This window comes from Moschus berezovskii, chromosome 12 (genome assembly GCF_049115385.1).
Source record: "Moschus berezovskii isolate FMDL1 chromosome 12, NW_MosBer_1.0, whole genome shotgun sequence".
In the NCBI taxonomy this organism is placed as follows: domain Eukaryota; kingdom Metazoa; phylum Chordata; class Mammalia; order Artiodactyla; family Moschidae; genus Moschus; species Moschus berezovskii.
In genome coordinates, this window is record NC_142471.1 from 45,323,345 (window position 1) to 45,340,653 (window position 17,309).

A 17,309-nucleotide genomic window follows, 5' to 3' on the forward strand; every position below is an offset into this window, starting at 1 on the left:
GAACTACATTGTAGGGGATGGAGCCATGTGCATTTAAGAGATGGGGAATGGAGCCATGTGTGCATAAGAGATGGGTGGTGCATGTCTAAGGATCTAGTCAATGGTGGTTACTGGATTACTGCTTCACCCTTGAAACCACAGCTGAGCAGCAAGACCATTACTCAAAGGAAAGGTGACCACTGTGGTGGCAAGGACTCCTGAGTGGAGGCTGATCCCCCTGCTAGGGTATCTGGGTACATGGGTGGCTGCTCAGTCCCTTCCAGTTCTAGGATTTTCTGACTTTCAGGGTTCAGTGATTCTCTGACCTGAGGCTTGAAATCCAGTTCTAGGAATCTCTGACCTGAATCAATGTTACCACGTCCAGCAATGAAGTCTACAGAGAAGCACTGCTGTGTGTGCCTATCTGCGTGGAGGTATGTGTTGTTACCTGTCTATGTGACTGGGAAGGAGCCCTGCCTGGGGACCTTACCTGGGCAGGCGGCCCTCTGGAGTCAGGTGGGCAGGGTGTGAGGGCTAGGAGGTCTATCTTCAAATGGCACTGACCATCCCTCTCTTGCCAGGCTCCTAAGATGAGCCAAGCAAGCAACATGGGGTGCCGAGAAACAGCAGAAGGCCCCTTAGACATCCAAGGGGCAGCTGGCAGGAGGCCTGCTCATCCTGGCACTAGTGGGAGGGGGCCAGCTGACGAGAGACTAAGGGCCATTCCCAGAGCCTCAAGCTCCCTGCGTGGAGGTGGCTGACACCAAGACCCACCAGAGGAGGAGGTCTGAACCCTTTCTGTCTCAAAACTAGGTGAGTCTTGGAACTGGAGAGAGCCAACCCTGCAGATGGGGGCCAAGAAGGGGGGGAAGAGGGTGAGGACAGGAGCAGAAGACCAACACTTCTAATCAAAAAGCCAGAGTGCCGTCAGTTTTCTCCTTTTGTCCTGATGTAAGATTAGCTTTTTCTCCAGTTTCTTTACCTTTGCAAGCTGTGTAACAATTGATGGTTCTGCATGTAAAGCATCTCTCACAATACTTGACCCATAACAGGCCCTTTGTTAGAGGGAGTTCTTTTAATTATGATATTGAGACTGAAAAACATTGATCTTATGCTCTCAGACCCAAGCATCATGGAGAAATATTACTCTCAATTCCCTCACCTATGTTGGACAAGACCATTTTCATAAATGTTTAGATAAAGGAAGAGTCCACTTCACCGAAAGCAGCCAATCTGGCCATTAACCAGAGCCTGGAGATAGTGGCCTGGGGGCCAGCAAGCATGGGCCGGCAGGAAGTGGTTTCTGCCTGACTGAAGGTGACCCGGCCATTCAAGCTGCCTCTGGCCCAGGCCACTGTCTTCAGCCGACCAGGTCCTACCTCGACCTCCTGCTCCAGGGTGAGCTGCCGCTCCAGGCTGCACTCCACCATCTCTGTGGTCACCGGCAGATTGTCTGGCAGCTTCAGACAGCGCTGGATCATCACAGGGTTGCAGCCGTTCAGGAACTGGTAGCCAAACATGAGGTCTTCCTGCCAGTGATTCATGACCCGCTCTGCGGGGAGAGAACTGTAGCTCAGCCTGAGCTCCGAGCCAGGCTGAGGTTGTCCTGATGTGGACTGAGGGCCAGAGTCCCTGCTGGTACCCTCTCCCAGGCGTTCACTGGACAGCCCACCATGCCGAACTGCTTGACCACTCAGTCAGGCCAGGGCACCACCCCATCCTCCCTGAGCTAACCTTTAGTGGCTCAGAAGGAACAGAAATAGACAAATGGGACTTCATCAAATTAAAAAGCTTCTGCACAGTAAAGAAACAATCAAGACTGAAAAGACAACCTACAGAACAGGAGAAAATGTTTGCAAACCATATATCCGATAAGAGTTCATCTTCAAAAGACATAAGGAATTCCTACAGCTCAATAGCAAAAGCACCAATAACCCGATTAAAAAGGGGCAAAGGATTTGAACAGACATTTCTCTGAATAAGGCATAGAGATAGCCAGCAGGCATATGACAAAATGCTCAACATTACTAATCATCAGTAAAATGCAAATCAAAACCACCATGAGATACCACCTCACAACTGTCAGGATGCTACTATTATTTTTTTTTAAAGGCAAGTATTGGTGAGACTGTGGAGAAGCTGGAGCCCCTGTGCATAGTTGGTGGGAATGCAGGATGCACAGCTGTCATGAAGAACAGTGTGGAGCTTCCTCGAAAGGTTCAGAATAGAATGACCACATGATTCAGCAATCCCAATTCTGGGTATTCATCCCAAAGAATTGAAATCAGGATCTTGAAGAGATATCTGCACCCCTGTGTTCATTGCAGAACAATCTGCAACAGCCAATATATGGAAACCATGTAAATGCTCATCTACAGAGGGATGAAGAAAATGTGGTGCATACATACAATGGAATACTATTCAGCCTTAAAAAAGAAGTATACTTGCAATATATGACAGCATAGATGAACCTGGAGGACATTATGCTCAATGAAAAAAACCAGTCACCGAAGGACAAATACTGCATGATTCTACTTACAGGAAAAATTGAAATTAGTCAAACTCATAGAATAAAAGAGCAGCATAGGGACTTCCCTGGCAGTCCAGTGGTTAAGGCTTTGCCTTCCAGTGCAGCAGGTATGAGTTCAATCCCTGGTCAGGGAGCTAAGATTCCCATATGCCTTATGGCCAAACAGCCAAAACATAAAACAGAAACAATACTGCAAAATATTCAATAAAGACTTTCTAAATTGTCCACATCAAAAAAAAAAAAAGATCTTGAAAACATCTATACAAAAAGCAGCATAGCATGGTGGTGATTAGGAGGGGGTGGGGGAGTTAGTAATCCATGAGCATGAAGTTTCAATCAAGCAAGATGAATAAGTTCTAGAGATCTGCTGTGTAACACTATATGTACAGAAAGAAAAAGATCCCAGGTCCTGTGCCCAGGAAGGAGGGGAGCCCGGGATGCATGAGAAGGAGGGGAGCAGGGGGACAGCCTGGGGAGGAGTTGGTGAAGGCAGTTGTTCCCTGTGCTTGCTTCCTTAACTGTCTCCTAACTTTTCTGTTGCTGCATGGTCCATCCTATGCCATTCCTGGCAGGTATGTGATACGACTGCTCTACCAAACACATCCTAGTCCAAAGGAACCCATTGTTTCTTTCATGTAAATGCTTAAAAAACCATTCTAACTCCTGCCTTTCCTTTGTTAAGAAGCATAAAAAATGATTGATTTATGTAAAGATATTTTCAAGACTTTTGATGGCGGAATGAGGTTGAGGGTGCTCAGCCTTGAACATCCAAGGAGTAGAAACCTCTGGCCAGAAGAGTGGTCCCCAGGAGAGGGCGCTGTGTGGGTGCAGGCGGTCCCAGCCTGGGGGACAGGGAGGGCCAGACTGGAGCAGGTGGGCCAGCCCTTTCCCATGCCCAGGCAAGGCTCCCCCAGCACCACGAGAGTGCCCCCAAACACACTCACCAGAAATAGTGTTGCTGATCCTGACAAAGATTTTCTCAAAGTCGGCGAAGTCGTTCCAGGACGACTGGAACATGTGCATGAAGCGGTTGATGAACAGGTTCTCCATCCTGCAGATCGAGACATGGTGGCCCCCTCGCACACGCTCTGGCCTTGCCTCCCCCTGCCAAGTCCCTTTGCACCCGGGTCTTATGGGGCCTCTAGGGGCCTTGAAGGAGAAGGCAATGGCAAGCCACTCCAGTACTCTTGCCTAGAAAATCCCATGGAAGGAGGAGCCTGGTAGGCTGCAGTTCGTGGGGTCGCTAGGGGTCAGACACGACTGAGCGACTTCACTTTCACTTTTCACTTTCACACATTGGAGAAGGAAATGGCAACCCACTCCAGTGTTCTTGCCTGGAGAATCCCAGGGACGGGGGAGCCTGGTGGGCTTCCGTCTATGGGGTTGGACACGACTGCAGTGACTTAGCAGCAGCAGCAGCAGGGGCCTTGAACCCAGGGCAGCTCCAAGGAGCAGCTGATTGGCCTTGTGGAAAGTGGGATGAAACTGGCACCCATGGCCACGTGCTTCCTCTGCACTCCCCTAAGAAAGAGCCCAGTGGCCTGCCCTCAACAACAGTCTACAATGCTCATGCCTTCATTCAGTCATCAGACTTGTTGCTACCCCCCATCAATGCAAGCTTCCAGGGACAGATCACTGTTACCTCCTCTGCAGCTGCTCTCTTGGGTCTCCTGGATTTGGGAGGATGAGCAGTTCAGTGGAGTTTAGCCATCCTGACCATCTGCCTAACCCTGGCTCTTTGCTGGTGATGAGGAGGACACAGCTTCCAAATATTCATTACATAGGAAAGCAAAGTAACGTAGGATAGGAACTTACTAAATTCAAAAGGCAGGCTGCAGGCAACAAGGAGAGAGATTGGAGTGGCCTGAGCAGCCCGGGGGGGCTTCCTGGAGGAGGCAGGTGTGGGATGGGTCTGAGAAAGGTGGAGAAGGCAGGAAGGGGTATCCCAGGCTTTCCTACATAAGCTAAGCAAGGTGCAGGGTGGAGTTGTGGGAACTCTGGCCAGTGCTCATGGTGACGGCCTCTGCTTCGTTTTCCCTCTCTGGCACACGCACAGCTGAGAATGACGAGCAGTCACCCTGTTTCCCACCCGCGTCCACTCCTCCAAGTTTCAGGCCTCCCCACCAGCTCTGTCTCTTTCATCCTGGCTTGGTGGTGTTGGCATGCATGGTCTCCCCATGTGGAAGGCCGTGTGCCCCTCTTTCTCCTCCTCCTGAGCGTATGGGGTGAATGGATCTGGAATGCTTGCCTAGTGAACCCCACTTTTCCTCTGATCTCATGACGCTTCCCTTTCCCCACAGGCCTGTGAAGCTACCTCCACATCGCTGATGGCAGGGTAAGTACAAACACATTCACATGAAAACCTGCCTGCTGCCCAAGCACTGGGAGGGTGAAGGTGGGTCTGCATTGATCCGTTGGGCCTGGGCTCCGGGCAATGGTGCACTCAGGGTGCATGGCCGTAGCATAGTCAGGGGCTGGGGTGGGGGACCTTGCCGGTGCCCCTTCAGTGGGATGCCTGTCCTACTCACCCATCTTCCCCAAGAGTGCCTCCCCCAGAAAGCAGCCCTTACGGAGAGGCCCCAGCCCCCTCCTTGCATTTACTCCTGGGGCAGTGGGCTGGTGGGGACTGAGCATGTCCGCAAAGGTCTGGGAATCCCGGAGCCTCCTCACGCCTTCCAAGGACTGAGGTTTAGGTGTTTTATCTTAAATGAACCTGGCTGACGGGCACAGAGGGCTCTGAATAGCATTGCGGCGGGGGTGGGGAGGGGACACCTGTGAGCATGCAGGAGGGCAGCAAGTCCCAGCAACCAAAGATGGGGACTCAACAGACAAGCGGGAGACTCTGGGGCCCCTCCTGGCCCTGCCAGCCACAGCAAAGGTCACAGGACACACCTGCCTGAAGACTCCTGTTCGGGTCCTGCCTCGATTTAGCAAATACTTCTCTTGTTGGTCCTGGCTACCTGGAGACCTGGGGGCCCACTCTGCTTGAGGGCAGGTCCTGGGGCCACGAGGCCAATGACCTCAGCGAGTTAGAGGAATCAGCTGCCTCTGGATGGTTGATACACTGTGAGGCCTGAAATGTGCCAGAGCACAGCCTGGGCTGTGGTGGCTGCACACAGTAGGTGCTCAGCACCTCAGAGCCTGAGAAGAACCCTGGTGTCATTCTGTCATCATCAGCAATTTGATCCCAGCCCTTCACGGGGAAGGGGGAGCTTTTACCCACATACCTGCTGTACTCACATGCTTGTTGCAGCCTCACCACTGCCAGGCAGGCCTCCAGGAATGCCCCCAGCTAAGCGTCTACCAGCCATGTTCCTCCTTCCTCACCCAGCACCCAGCCCTCCTCTTCCAACCTCCTCTGTTAGCTGAGCTTCCTGGGACAGGAATCCTTGTTAAGGTGGAGGACTAAACCTCTAATGATCTCTGGTGTCTGGGTGTGGAGAGGCTTTCCCAGGCCTGTACAATCCTCCCTGCCCGGAGGATGGCCCAGCACCACACATTGCCCTGGAAAGAGGTCTTGGGCCCCAGGGCACCTTGTGGGGGATTGGGAGTGTGTCACAGCCCCATGTAGGTCATGCGTCTCCCTAGCTGGTCTCTTTGACCTTAAAACAGAAGGTTGGCACCGAACACAGGGTGGGGTGTGGTAGGACTACCCAGAGGAAGCCAGAGATCCAGGAAGAAGAGGAGTTAGGAGGAAAATAATTTGCAAGTCATCTAGAGGCAAAATATTGCTGCTGCTGCTGCTGCTAAGTCGCTTCAGTCGTGTCCGACTCTGTGCGACCCCATAGATGGAAGCCCACCAGGCTCCCCAGTCCCTGGGATTCTCCAGGCAAGAACACTGGAGTGGGTTGCCATTTCCTTCTCCAGGTAAAATACTCACAAACAACTGGATGTGAGGGACTTTAAAGATGTGTTATCACTCAAAGCAGAACCCGCGGCCAGAGAGGGCACCTGGCTTGTCTGAGGTCACACAATCAGGTGACAGCAAGGACAGGTAATGGCACAGCCAGGTAAAAACAGAACCAGATATAGACACAGCCAGGTGGGAACTCACATGGGGCTGCTTGCTGCCCTGGGCTGGGCACCAGCTGTGGGCCCTGAGCTGACAGAGGCGGGAGCTCCTGCTTCCTCTGCCCCCTCCACCCCTTTCCTTCTTTGAACAGCTTCTCCATTTCCTATTTCATGGTTTTGCTCTTTGCAGTGGGGGGCCAAGCTTACTGAACAGGGCCAGCCTCGTTCCAGGCAGAGCAGGTGGCTCCGAGGAAACTTGCCAGTTACCCAGAAGTGGTGTGGAAACTGAGCTGTCCAAAGGCGGAGGTTCAAGAGGGAAGGGCCCTGAAGATCTCCCTGGGTCTGTTTTCCATAGTAAACGCTGGCCGAGGTTAGCTGAGGGCAGAGTGGTGCCTCTATGGAGGGAGCTGTGGGGAGGTAGCCCAGGGCCCTGGTCAGGTCAGATCAGGGACCTTCAGGGCAGTAGGGCTGCCACATTCAGGGTGGCCACCTTTTCCCCTTTAGACTACAGAGGGGATGGACCAGAGGATCTTGGAGCCCCAGCTCCACTGCTGGGGTCTGGACATAAGAATCCTGAGTGGGGCTGGAGTCCATATGCAAGCCCAGGCCAAGGCCAAGGAGGACAGCTGAGACGGATGCAGGTCACCACAGCCTGGCTGAAGATCCTAGCCCCGACTCTTCCCAGAAGTGCAGTCTCAGGCAAGCCTTAACCTTCCATGCCCCAGTGTCCTCATCCATGAAATGGGTATGATGATTGTCCCTGCCTCACAGGGCTGACATGATATACAAAAAGCACTGGTATATAAAATGAGTTCAACAAATATTAGTGACTAGCGCCCTGATTATCACTTACTGTTAATTTTAATATTAAAGTCTGTAGCCTTAAGCTATGGTGTTCTGGGCGGACCAGTGGATAAGTTCACAATCCAGGCTACAGCACAGCACTTGCCCCCTCCTTCCTGGGGTCCTGCTGTCTAATTCACTCACCCCTTTCTTCCTTCACACTCAGTTCACCAAGGAATCTGTATGTACTGGTTCCTCTCTGCTTCCTCTCCTCTGCTGTCCCTGAGTGCTGTCCTCCAGGACACTGGGTGTCACATCCTAGTCACTGGATCCATAGAGTCAGCTCTAAACTCCCCTGATCTCCCCAAAGCATCTGACAAACCAACTTCTCTTTCCTTGACACTAAAATACTGATCCCCATGGACTTTATCCCTGGTGAAAGTGAAGTCGCTCAGCTGTGTCCGACTCTTTGCGACCCCATGGACTGTAGCCCACCAGGCTCCTCTGTCCATGGGATTCTCCAGGCAAGAGTGCTGGAGTGGGTTGCCATTTGAGGGTGCTTCAAACCCTCATAGTCCTGCAGCCTCATCCCAGTAAAGGCTGGGATCCTTGCCCCATTCCCTGCATTGGCAGCCTCCCACTTCCCTACACAGGCCCCCCACTCCAGTCCTCATGAATCAAGGAGTTCTCACTGCCCTGAATGCCACCCCTCTACTCCTCCAATCAGCCTGCTGAACTCCTGTACATCCTTCAGGATCCAGGTTGGGCTTGTCTCTTAGAAAGCCCTTTCCTGATGCTGCCTCCTCAGAGCTTCCTCCCTGCCTCCCGCTTCCTTTCCTAAGGAATATCCATCACAAGCCATCATGATGAGCCGTCCACAGCTCGGTCTCCACTAGACTGTGAGCTTCTTGGACTGCTTTTGATTCATCTCAGGCCCACACTCCCAGGAGCTCAATAAACGTTTGTCAAAGGGTGAGCAGCAGATAGCCTGCTCTGGGCCAGCTTCCACGGGGGTGGAGGAAGCCCAGAGGAGCCAGCAAGCAGGCAGTGACAGAGCCTCAGGTAGCAGCTCCCTGGCCAGTCTCCTTCCTTGGACTCAGGAAGGAGAAGGAGGTTCCCCCCCAGTCACCCAGAATGGAGCTGCTAGAGCCCACACCCCTACAGAGTGTTAGACCTCCCCACAGCAGCAGTGCCTGCGTGACTTCATTTCCATCTCACAACAATTCTAGCAGTTAGGCAGCATCGGCCTTACTTTATGGTCAGAGAACTTTTAAGTCAGGAAACTTAAAACCTCTCCCAAGATGGTGCAGCTAGAATCTGCAATGGCCACTGCTTTCCAGGCTTTAGATAAGGCGACCTCTTGCTTGTAAAGGGTACTTAGACATGAGATAACATTTGTTACAACTTTAATAGATTAATAGATTTTCCCCCCAGGGTTGCCAAGAAGGTTAAAACAGACAATTCTCTGGAGAAAGCACCCACACCTACAGCCTGGCACTGAGTAGGGGCTTGGTAAGTGTCAGGCCCTTATTACTGTCCTCCTCCCAGAGACGCAGCCTCAGGAAGACAGATAAACTGGGTCTCTGGATCTCTCTGATATGAGGGGATTCCCTGCAGAGTTTGCTTGTTAGGCTGTGTATGTGTCCGTGTAGGTTTTTTCTCAAATGTCCCAAGGAGGAAGACCTGGGGGTGTGGCCTCCCACCCCTTCTTTACAGAAGTGCAGAAGTTCGACCAAATGAGGCAACTTCTTGAGGGGAGAAGCTTTGCAACTAAGCAAACGTTGCCACAGAAGCTACTGAATGAGCACTTCTCAACCTGTCTGCCTCCTGGTTATGCCAACCCAAGGTTAGGGCCCACTTGGGGAGCCTCTCACCCTGGCGGTAGGGAGTGGTGGCACCAGGAGGTGCTGAAGCTCCTCAGGGCAGTCCAAGGCTTGGTCAGGTAGCACGTCCATGGATTTAGGGTTTTCCAGATTTGCATGACTGGGAGAATTCCCTAAAGTGGCAGTGTACTGATTCAAAGACCCCTCCACTATCTCTGGGGCAGGCCTGGGGCTCCATGTTGGTAACAAGCATCCAAGGAGTCTTTGAAAACTGTTGGTAATTCAGCTGCCAAGAAAGAGCACAGAAGTCAGATCTCTGCCATTTATCAGCAGGAGCTATCGGGCAAATATCTGACTTCCTTCTTCTGCAGATTCCTCAACTGCAGAATGAGGTTAAGAACTGTGCCCACCTGATGGGGCTGCAGTGAAAGACGAACAGGGATGCACATGAGCCACCAGCACAGGCATGCTGGCCGTCGTTACTGCAAGACCCTGCCAGTTAGGGGGCAGCTTACACCTTGTCTACCCTGAAACTGGCCCGAGGGGAGACGAGGCACTCCCAAGTAAAGACCTCCACGCTGGGCTGAAAACAGCTCTGTTTGGCATCTGGAGTCCTATGTGCTGTAACTTTGTTTAGATACAGGTTCCCCTGTGATTGCGCATTCAGGATCCACGCTATGACCAAGATGTAATCAAGTGACTTGGGAGGAGTTGCTCAACAGAGTTGCTCCCTCAGCCCAAGACCCCCATGAGGGGAGGAGTGAGAGTCCCGCCTCCGGCCCCAGCTGCTCAAGTTCTCACACACTTACGCTTTGGAGTAGTTGAGAACAAAGTCCACTCCCTTCTCACTATCGAACTGGATATCTCGGGGTAAATCCTTGTGGCATTTGGCGTCAATACTCAGTGGGAAGCCAGGGTTCCACTCCATCCATCTGAGCATGAAACCGAAGGAGAAAAAACAGAATTAAATGTCTGGCCTCTGGACTGGCCCCTCAGGCTGAAGGCTGCCTATAAGGTGACCACGTTGTGGCTAAGCGTGTGCCCGGTGAGGTATTGGGATGCCTCCCAGGATCTGGTAGCCCCCCACCTTGCTGTGTCCTGAGCCTCCCAGTGGGAGGCCTGAGGTCTCCTAAACCCGAGGCTGGGCTTCCAGCAGAGGACTGGATGGTAGGTGCTTACAGAGAGCATCAGAAGATCTCATTTTTTTGAGGTGACATTCAATGGTGATGTCCCCCCAGTCCAGAGCTGCCTTGCTGGTCACTGGAGTTTGGAAGTGGTATAGGCTGTCCCCCACTTCTGACCTGGATGTCCAATGTCTCACCAGCTTGGTCAACACCCTTGTATTGTGTGTGGTGGTCAGGGGAAAGGAGACAGTGGTCATGCCTTCACACGCGGGGCATAAAGCAGCAGGGTGGTTGGGCAAGGACCTCCGGGCACAGACTGCTGCCAATAGTGGGTTCAGACATTGCTATAGTCAAAAAAGCTCCCCTCAGACACAGGCCATGTACTCTACCCCACCATAGTTTTTAGAATCTGTTATCCTTGAAATTTATCCTGCAGCACTAGGCATTTATTTATTTATTTGCCATGTCTCACAGTTTGTGGGGCCTTAGTTCCCCAACCAGGGATCAAACCCAACCCCTAGCAGTGGAAGCTCAGAGTCTTAATCACTGGACTGCCAGAGACTTCTCTAAGTCTTTTTAAAATTTTCTTTTTGTTTACTGCAGAAGTAAACCAAACCAAAAATCTGTTAGCTTCTTTAGGGCAGGGAGAACAATTTTATATTTGTTTAAAAACCAACATTTACATTCGTGGATTTCAGCTTTTCCGTTTGTATTCCTAATTATCTTTCCTTTTTAATCTCTCTTATGAGAGGGAAGTAAAACACTGAGTGTACAGGTCATTAAAAAGTCTTAAGGCCCTTTAATATCATCTTGCACTTTCACTGTCACAAAAATTCCCAGTGTTTTTTGAGGCGTCCTATTTGTCCAGTAAACCTCTCATTATCACTAGAGGTGAAGAGGAGTTGGATATGAGCATTCTTATAATCACTCAGGGTACATTTTGAAAAGTGTTTTCCATTGCACAGAACCTTAGATTTCCTACTATTGGTTTACTTACAACATTCTATTTTCCTAGACTTTAAGAAAACTTTCTATTTTTGTTGTTTGTATTAACACCAATATTGGGACATTAACCAGACTAAAAATGCGGGTGAATGCCCAAATATCAACCAATTTATTGATTTTTTTCCTTTGTTTTAAAAAATGATTCAAGGCACCTCCAATATATGTAAAACTGCGACAGTCATCTGGTAGCCCCACTGGTATTAACTATCAATTGTGGGTGCATGCATGCTCAGTTGCTCAGTCATGTCTGACTCTTTGCAACTCCATGGACTGTAGCCCGCCAGGATCTTCTGTCCAAGGGGTTTTTCAGACAATAATACAGGAGCAGGTTGCTATTTCCTCCTCCAGGGGATCTTTCCAACCCAGGGATTGAACCCCCGTATCCTGTGTCTCCTGCATTGGCAAGCAAATTCTTTATCACTGTGCCACCCATTACTGTTGGTCAAATCAATTTAAACATTATGAAACATTTTCTCTTAGCCACTAGAAGTCCAAGGTCTCTAATCAATTTTAAGAGCTGGATTTTTTTCAATATGCAAGCGCTGAGACACCACCCTTATGGCAGAAAGTGAAGAGGAACTCAAAAGCCTCTTGATGAAAGTGAAAGAGGAGAGTGAAAAGGTTGGCTTGAAGCTCAACATTCAGAAAACAAAGATCATGGCATCTGGTCCCATCACTTCATGGGAAATAGATGGAAAAACAGTGGAAATAGCGTCAGACTTTATTTTTTTGGGCTCCAAAATCACTGCAGATGCTGACTGCAGCCATGAAATTAAAAGACGCTTACTCCTTGGAAGGAAAGTTATGACCAACCTAGATAGTATATTAAAAAGCAGAGACATTACTTTGCCAACCAAGGTCCGTCTAGTCAAGGCTATGGTTTTTCCCGTGGTCATGTATGGATGTGAGAGTTGGACTGTGAAGAAAACTGATCGCCGAAGAATTGATGCTTTTGAACTGTGGTGTTGGAGTCCATTCTAAGGGAGATCGATCCTGGGTGTTCATTGGAAGGACTGATGCTAAAGCTGAAACTGCAATACTTTGGCCACCTCATGCGACGAGTTGACTCACTGGAAAAGACTCTGATGCTGGGAAAGGTTGGGGGTGGGAGGAGAAGGGGATGACAGAGAATGAGATGGCTGGATGGCACCACCGACTCGATGGACATGAGTTTGAGTGAACTCCGGGAGTTGGTGATGGACAGGGAGGCCTGGCGTGCTGTGATTCATGGGGTCACCGAGAGTCGGACACGACTGAGTGACTGAACTGAACTGAACTGAACTGAGCCCAGTGAGGGGAGATGTGCCAGGTAATACATTCCTATTTTTTTTAATTGCAGAGTTTGCCTGGAGCACATTTCCTCAGGACGTCCCTGACTCCCACTGACCACAGCCTCCAAAATGCTTCCACCTTGGGTGGTCATGAGATCACAGCCTTTCAGTGCACAGAGACAGTACAGTTTGCCAGCCAGTTTACAATTGGCACCTGAAACCAAACGCTTATGTTCCTTCCACTCAAGGACTGTTGCCTGAGAGACCTGACAGGCTGAACTGTGCAAGGCCCAAAGACCTTCAGATATTATTTATCCATAGATAAATAGGCAAAGAAAAATCACACTCCATTGGGAAGACCATGTTGAACAACCAATCAGAAGGAAAAAGCAGAAAAGACATTTAATTTCTTAAAAAATAGAGAGAGCTAGAGAGATCTTCAGTTCAGTCAGTCAGTTCAGTCACTCATTTGTGTCCGACTCTTTGCTACCCCATGAATCACAGCATGCCAGGCCTCCCTGTCCATCACCAACTCCCGGAGTTCACTCAAACTCATGTCCATCGAGTCGGTGGTGCCATCCAGCCATCTCATTCTCGGTCGTCCCCGTCTCCTCCCACCCCCAATCCCTCCCAGCATCAGAGTCTTTTCCAGTGAGTCAACTCGTCGCATGAGGTGGCCAAACTATTGCAGTTTCAGCTTTAGCATCAGTCCTTCCAATGAACACCCAGGATCGATCTCCTTTAGAATGGACTGGTTGGATCTCCTTGCAGTCCAAGGGACTCTCAAGAGTCTTCTCCAGCACCACAGTTCAAAAGCATCAATTCTTCGGCGATCAGTTTTCTTCACAGTCCAACTCTCACATCCATACATGACCACGGGAAAATCCATAGCCTTGACTAGACGGAGCTTTGTTGGCAAAGTATTGTCTCTGCTTTTTAATATGCTATCTAGGTTGGTCATAACTTTCCTTCCAAGGAGTAAGCGTCTTTTAATTTCCTGGCTACAATCAGCATCTGCAGTGATTTTGGAGCCCCCAAAAATAAGGAGATGTAATTAGAATCTAAAAAGACTTTCTGCAACCATAAAACATGATTTCTGAACTGAAAATTCCATGGAAAAGTGGGAAGAGAATACTAGTCACTGTGAGATCTGATCAGTCTCCTGGAAGACAAAATCTATTCATTGTCTAATTATTGAGCACCTGTCATATGACAGGAACTGCCCTGTGCCAAAAGGAAGAAATTGTAACACCGATATACAAAGAAATGGAAGCCATGGAAGAAAACACAGGAGACATGAAAGTTGGGTATAGAGGATTTGATATGTGGAGAGTCAGAGTTCCAAAGGGCAGAGAGCAATATATGAAGGAGTAAAAATCAAAGAAATAGGAGAAAAACTTCCTTAAGCTGAAGAGACCTCAATTTTCTGAGTAAATCCTATACAGAAAAAAATAGCAAAGAAAGAAAAGGCATTCCTAGAAATATTCTGATTATATTGTAGATGTCAAATAGGAGAGAGTTGGAGGGAGGGCGGGGAGAGGAAGGAAGGGATAAGGGGGAAGAGAGCTGCTCCCACAAACTCACAAGCTTCTGGGGAAAGGAAACTAACCAAACTAGCATGAGGTTTCTTATTTGACATAGTGACAACAGGGAGACAGTGTTAGGTGTTTAATGGACATTTTTAAGATCATCATTTAAGCCTCTTATCTCAAGTCAAGGAATTCGTGAGGGTGGGAGAAATATTTTCGTGGGGAGGGGTTGTGGGGACAAGTATGGACTGGGACATCATGTTACACACATATATTACCCACTTTTTCATATATTAATTGAAAGTGTGTGTGTGCGTGCTCAGTTGTTTCAGTCATGTCCAACTCTTTGTGACCCTATGGATTGTAGCCTGCCAGGTTTCTCAGTTCATGGGATTTTCCAGGCAAGAATACTGGAGTGGGTTGCCATGCCCTCCTCCAGGGGATCTTCCCAACTCAGGGATCTAACCTGTGTCTCCTGCACCTCCTGCATTGCAAGAGGATTCTTTGCTGCTGAGCTGCCAGGGAAGCCCCATATAAATTGAGCAAGTTCAGCTAAACAGACATGATGTTAAAATGAACCATGAAGTTACTGTTTATCAGAAAACAGTAGCAAATATATTGAACAAATAAATAAGCAAAGCGTGTTTATCAGAAAACAACATATTGAACAAATAAGAATATCAAAGGCATTTTCTAAAAAATTAAGACTTGGAAAGGATGTTGAACCTTGCTACTGTTACTTTGTTCTGGTAATAAGAAAAAAAATTGTCACTGAGATAAATAATGTAAACTACTTGGAAGGAAATTTATGACCAACCTTGATAGTATATTAAAAAGCAGAGACATTACTTTGCCAGCAAAGGTCCGTCTAGTCAAGGCTATGGTTTTTCCCGTGGTCATGTATGGATGTGAGAGTTGGACTGTGAAGAAAGCTGATCGCCCAAGAATTGATGCTTTTGAACTGTGGTGTTGGAGAAGACTCTTGAGAGTCCCTTGTACCGCAAGGAGATCCAACCAGTCCATTCTAAGGGAGATCGATCCTGGGTGTTCATTGGAAGGACTGATGCTAAAGCTGAAACTGCAATACTTTGGCCACCTCATGCGACGAGTTGACTCACTGGAAAAGACTCTGATGCTGGGAAAGGTTGGGGGTGGGAGGAGAAGGGGACGACCGAGAATGAGATGGCTGGATGACATCACCGACTCTGTGGACATGAGTTTGAGTGAACTCTGCGAGTTGGTGATGGATAGGGAGGGCTGGCATGCTATGATTCATGGGGTTGCGAAGAGTCGGACATGACTGAGCGACTGAACTGAACTGAACTGAACTGAAGAGACAAAAGTATCATCATTTTTACAAACATGATCAAATAACCAGGCAATTAAAAAGACTCACTTAAAAATAATTAGAACCAATAAAATAGTTTGGCAAGGTGTCAATACAAAGTAAATAGTGAAAAATGAGTAATTCATCTTTATCCCAGCAATATTCATTTAAAATGGAAAAAATATCCCACTTAGAATGGTAACAGCTACAGTTTCCGTTGGTATAAAGCGACTGGAAAGGTGAAAGCACTTCATGAATAAAACTAGAAATTCTACTGAAGGATATCACATAGATCTAAGTGGGTGGAAAATTATTAAAATGCCAGCATTTATTTGTAATTCAAAGCAATTCTCATCATGAAAAACTAAAAAGTACAGTGAGATAACAAAACAACCATTCATATTTATTAGAAAGTTCTAATCACCAAAAGATGGTGCTGGGTCAGGGGGTAGAAAAACAGACCCAAGAAAATATTTGAATATAATACAAAACTAGCTAATACTTACCCAGTGTTTCCTATGTGTCGAATACTAGTCTATGTGTTTTTATAGTGTAGCCTATTTAATTCAAAACTCTAACAGGTGGTATTATTATTTCTCCCACTTTACAGATGCGGCAGTTGAGGAGCAAAGAGATTGAATAGCTTTCACAGTGGCAGTAAGTGGGGCTGAGCCCAGGCATTGACTGCAGAGCCTGCACACGTGGTTGTCACATCAGCTTTGTGTGCCGTGGGTGTCATCCCAAAGCAGCAGGAAGAAATTTATTACTTAATAAATGATACCAGAAACATTTGACTCCGATTTCACATCATGTATAAAAATACATAGCAGATGAATTAAAAGCCTAAAGTTAAGAACAAAATTATAAAAATATTAGACAAAAATATGAGTACTGATGCGAAGAGTTGACTTACTGGAAAAGACCCTGATGCTGGGAGGGATTGGGGGCAGGAGGAGAAGGGGACGACAGAGAGTGAAATGGTTGGATGGCATCACCAACTTGATGGACATGAGTTTGGGTTAACTCCAGGAGTTGGTGATGGACAGGGAGGCCTGGCATGCTGCGATTCACGGGGTCGCAAAGAGTCAGACACGACTGAGTGACTGAACTGAACTGAACTGAACTGATAAGTACTTATGTAACACTGGGATGGGGAGGGCCTTCTTAAGCAAAGCAGGAAACCCAAAAGTTACGAAGAAAAAGAATGCATATATTAAGAAAATAAAGAGCTAAAATCTGTGGCAAGAGCAACAGAAGATAAATGACATATACTATACATATAACAAAGGGATACTATCCCAATATATGAAGAGCTCCTTTAGATTAATTATAAGCTCATAGAAAAATATAGTGTATAAACAGGCAATTTGAACAAGAAGCAAAGCAGAGGCTAAACTCACCAGTGGTCAGAGGCATGCAGATTAAGACAGCAGTGGGCTCTTACTTCAGGATAAGGGCCTTTCGTTTTGTTAAAAATTTAAAAAATTGATGTCATCAGGCATTAGGGAAGGTATAGGTAATAGTATATTTTCATATGCCATTGGTGAGATTGAAAACTGATGTAAAATTTTGGGAAGAGAATTTTGTCATTATTTCTTAAAGTGATTTGACCCAGGTATGTGAGTTCTGGAAATTAATCTGACAGTAATTCAAGCACCAGTACTTCAAGATGTTTTCACGAGGTTGCTTCCTGCAGCACTGGTTTTAATACAAAATATAATCCAATATACACATGGGAAACAAACTGAATGTCCATGAATAGGAGAATGGTTGAATAAATTCTGGCACTGTCACATAAAGCAAGAAATAGTGGCAACTTAAGGATGAGGGAAGCAGTGAGATGCTATTGCACACACATTAGATTGACAAGGATGAAAATGTCTCAAGGTGTAAAGCAGGTGGATGATGCAGGGAAACAGCAACTCAG

General features: G+C 48.0%; 1 protein-coding gene and 1 long non-coding RNA gene across 2 annotated transcripts in view; one reads left to right on the forward strand and one right to left on the reverse strand.

Moving 5' to 3' along the window:
- The window catches only part of ALOX5 (arachidonate 5-lipoxygenase), a 43,693-nt gene that overhangs the window by 12,693 nt on the left and 13,691 nt on the right, over nt 1-17,309 (reverse strand). The window contains exons 4-6 of the mRNA XM_055425227.2: nt 9,936-10,058; nt 3,454-3,560; nt 1,359-1,531 (exon numbers count right to left, since the gene is read on the reverse strand). Coding sequence (XP_055281202.1) covers nt 1,359-1,531; nt 3,454-3,560; nt 9,936-10,058 — 403 coding nt within the window. The remainder of the gene's footprint in view (nt 1-1,358; nt 1,532-3,453; nt 3,561-9,935; nt 10,059-17,309) is intronic.
- LOC148775986 (uncharacterized) lies at nt 374-16,079 on the forward strand. The gene is made up of 3 exons (XR_016038756.1): nt 374-413; nt 4,810-4,844; nt 15,993-16,079. It is a non-coding gene; the product is annotated as an uncharacterized LOC148775986 (long non-coding RNA).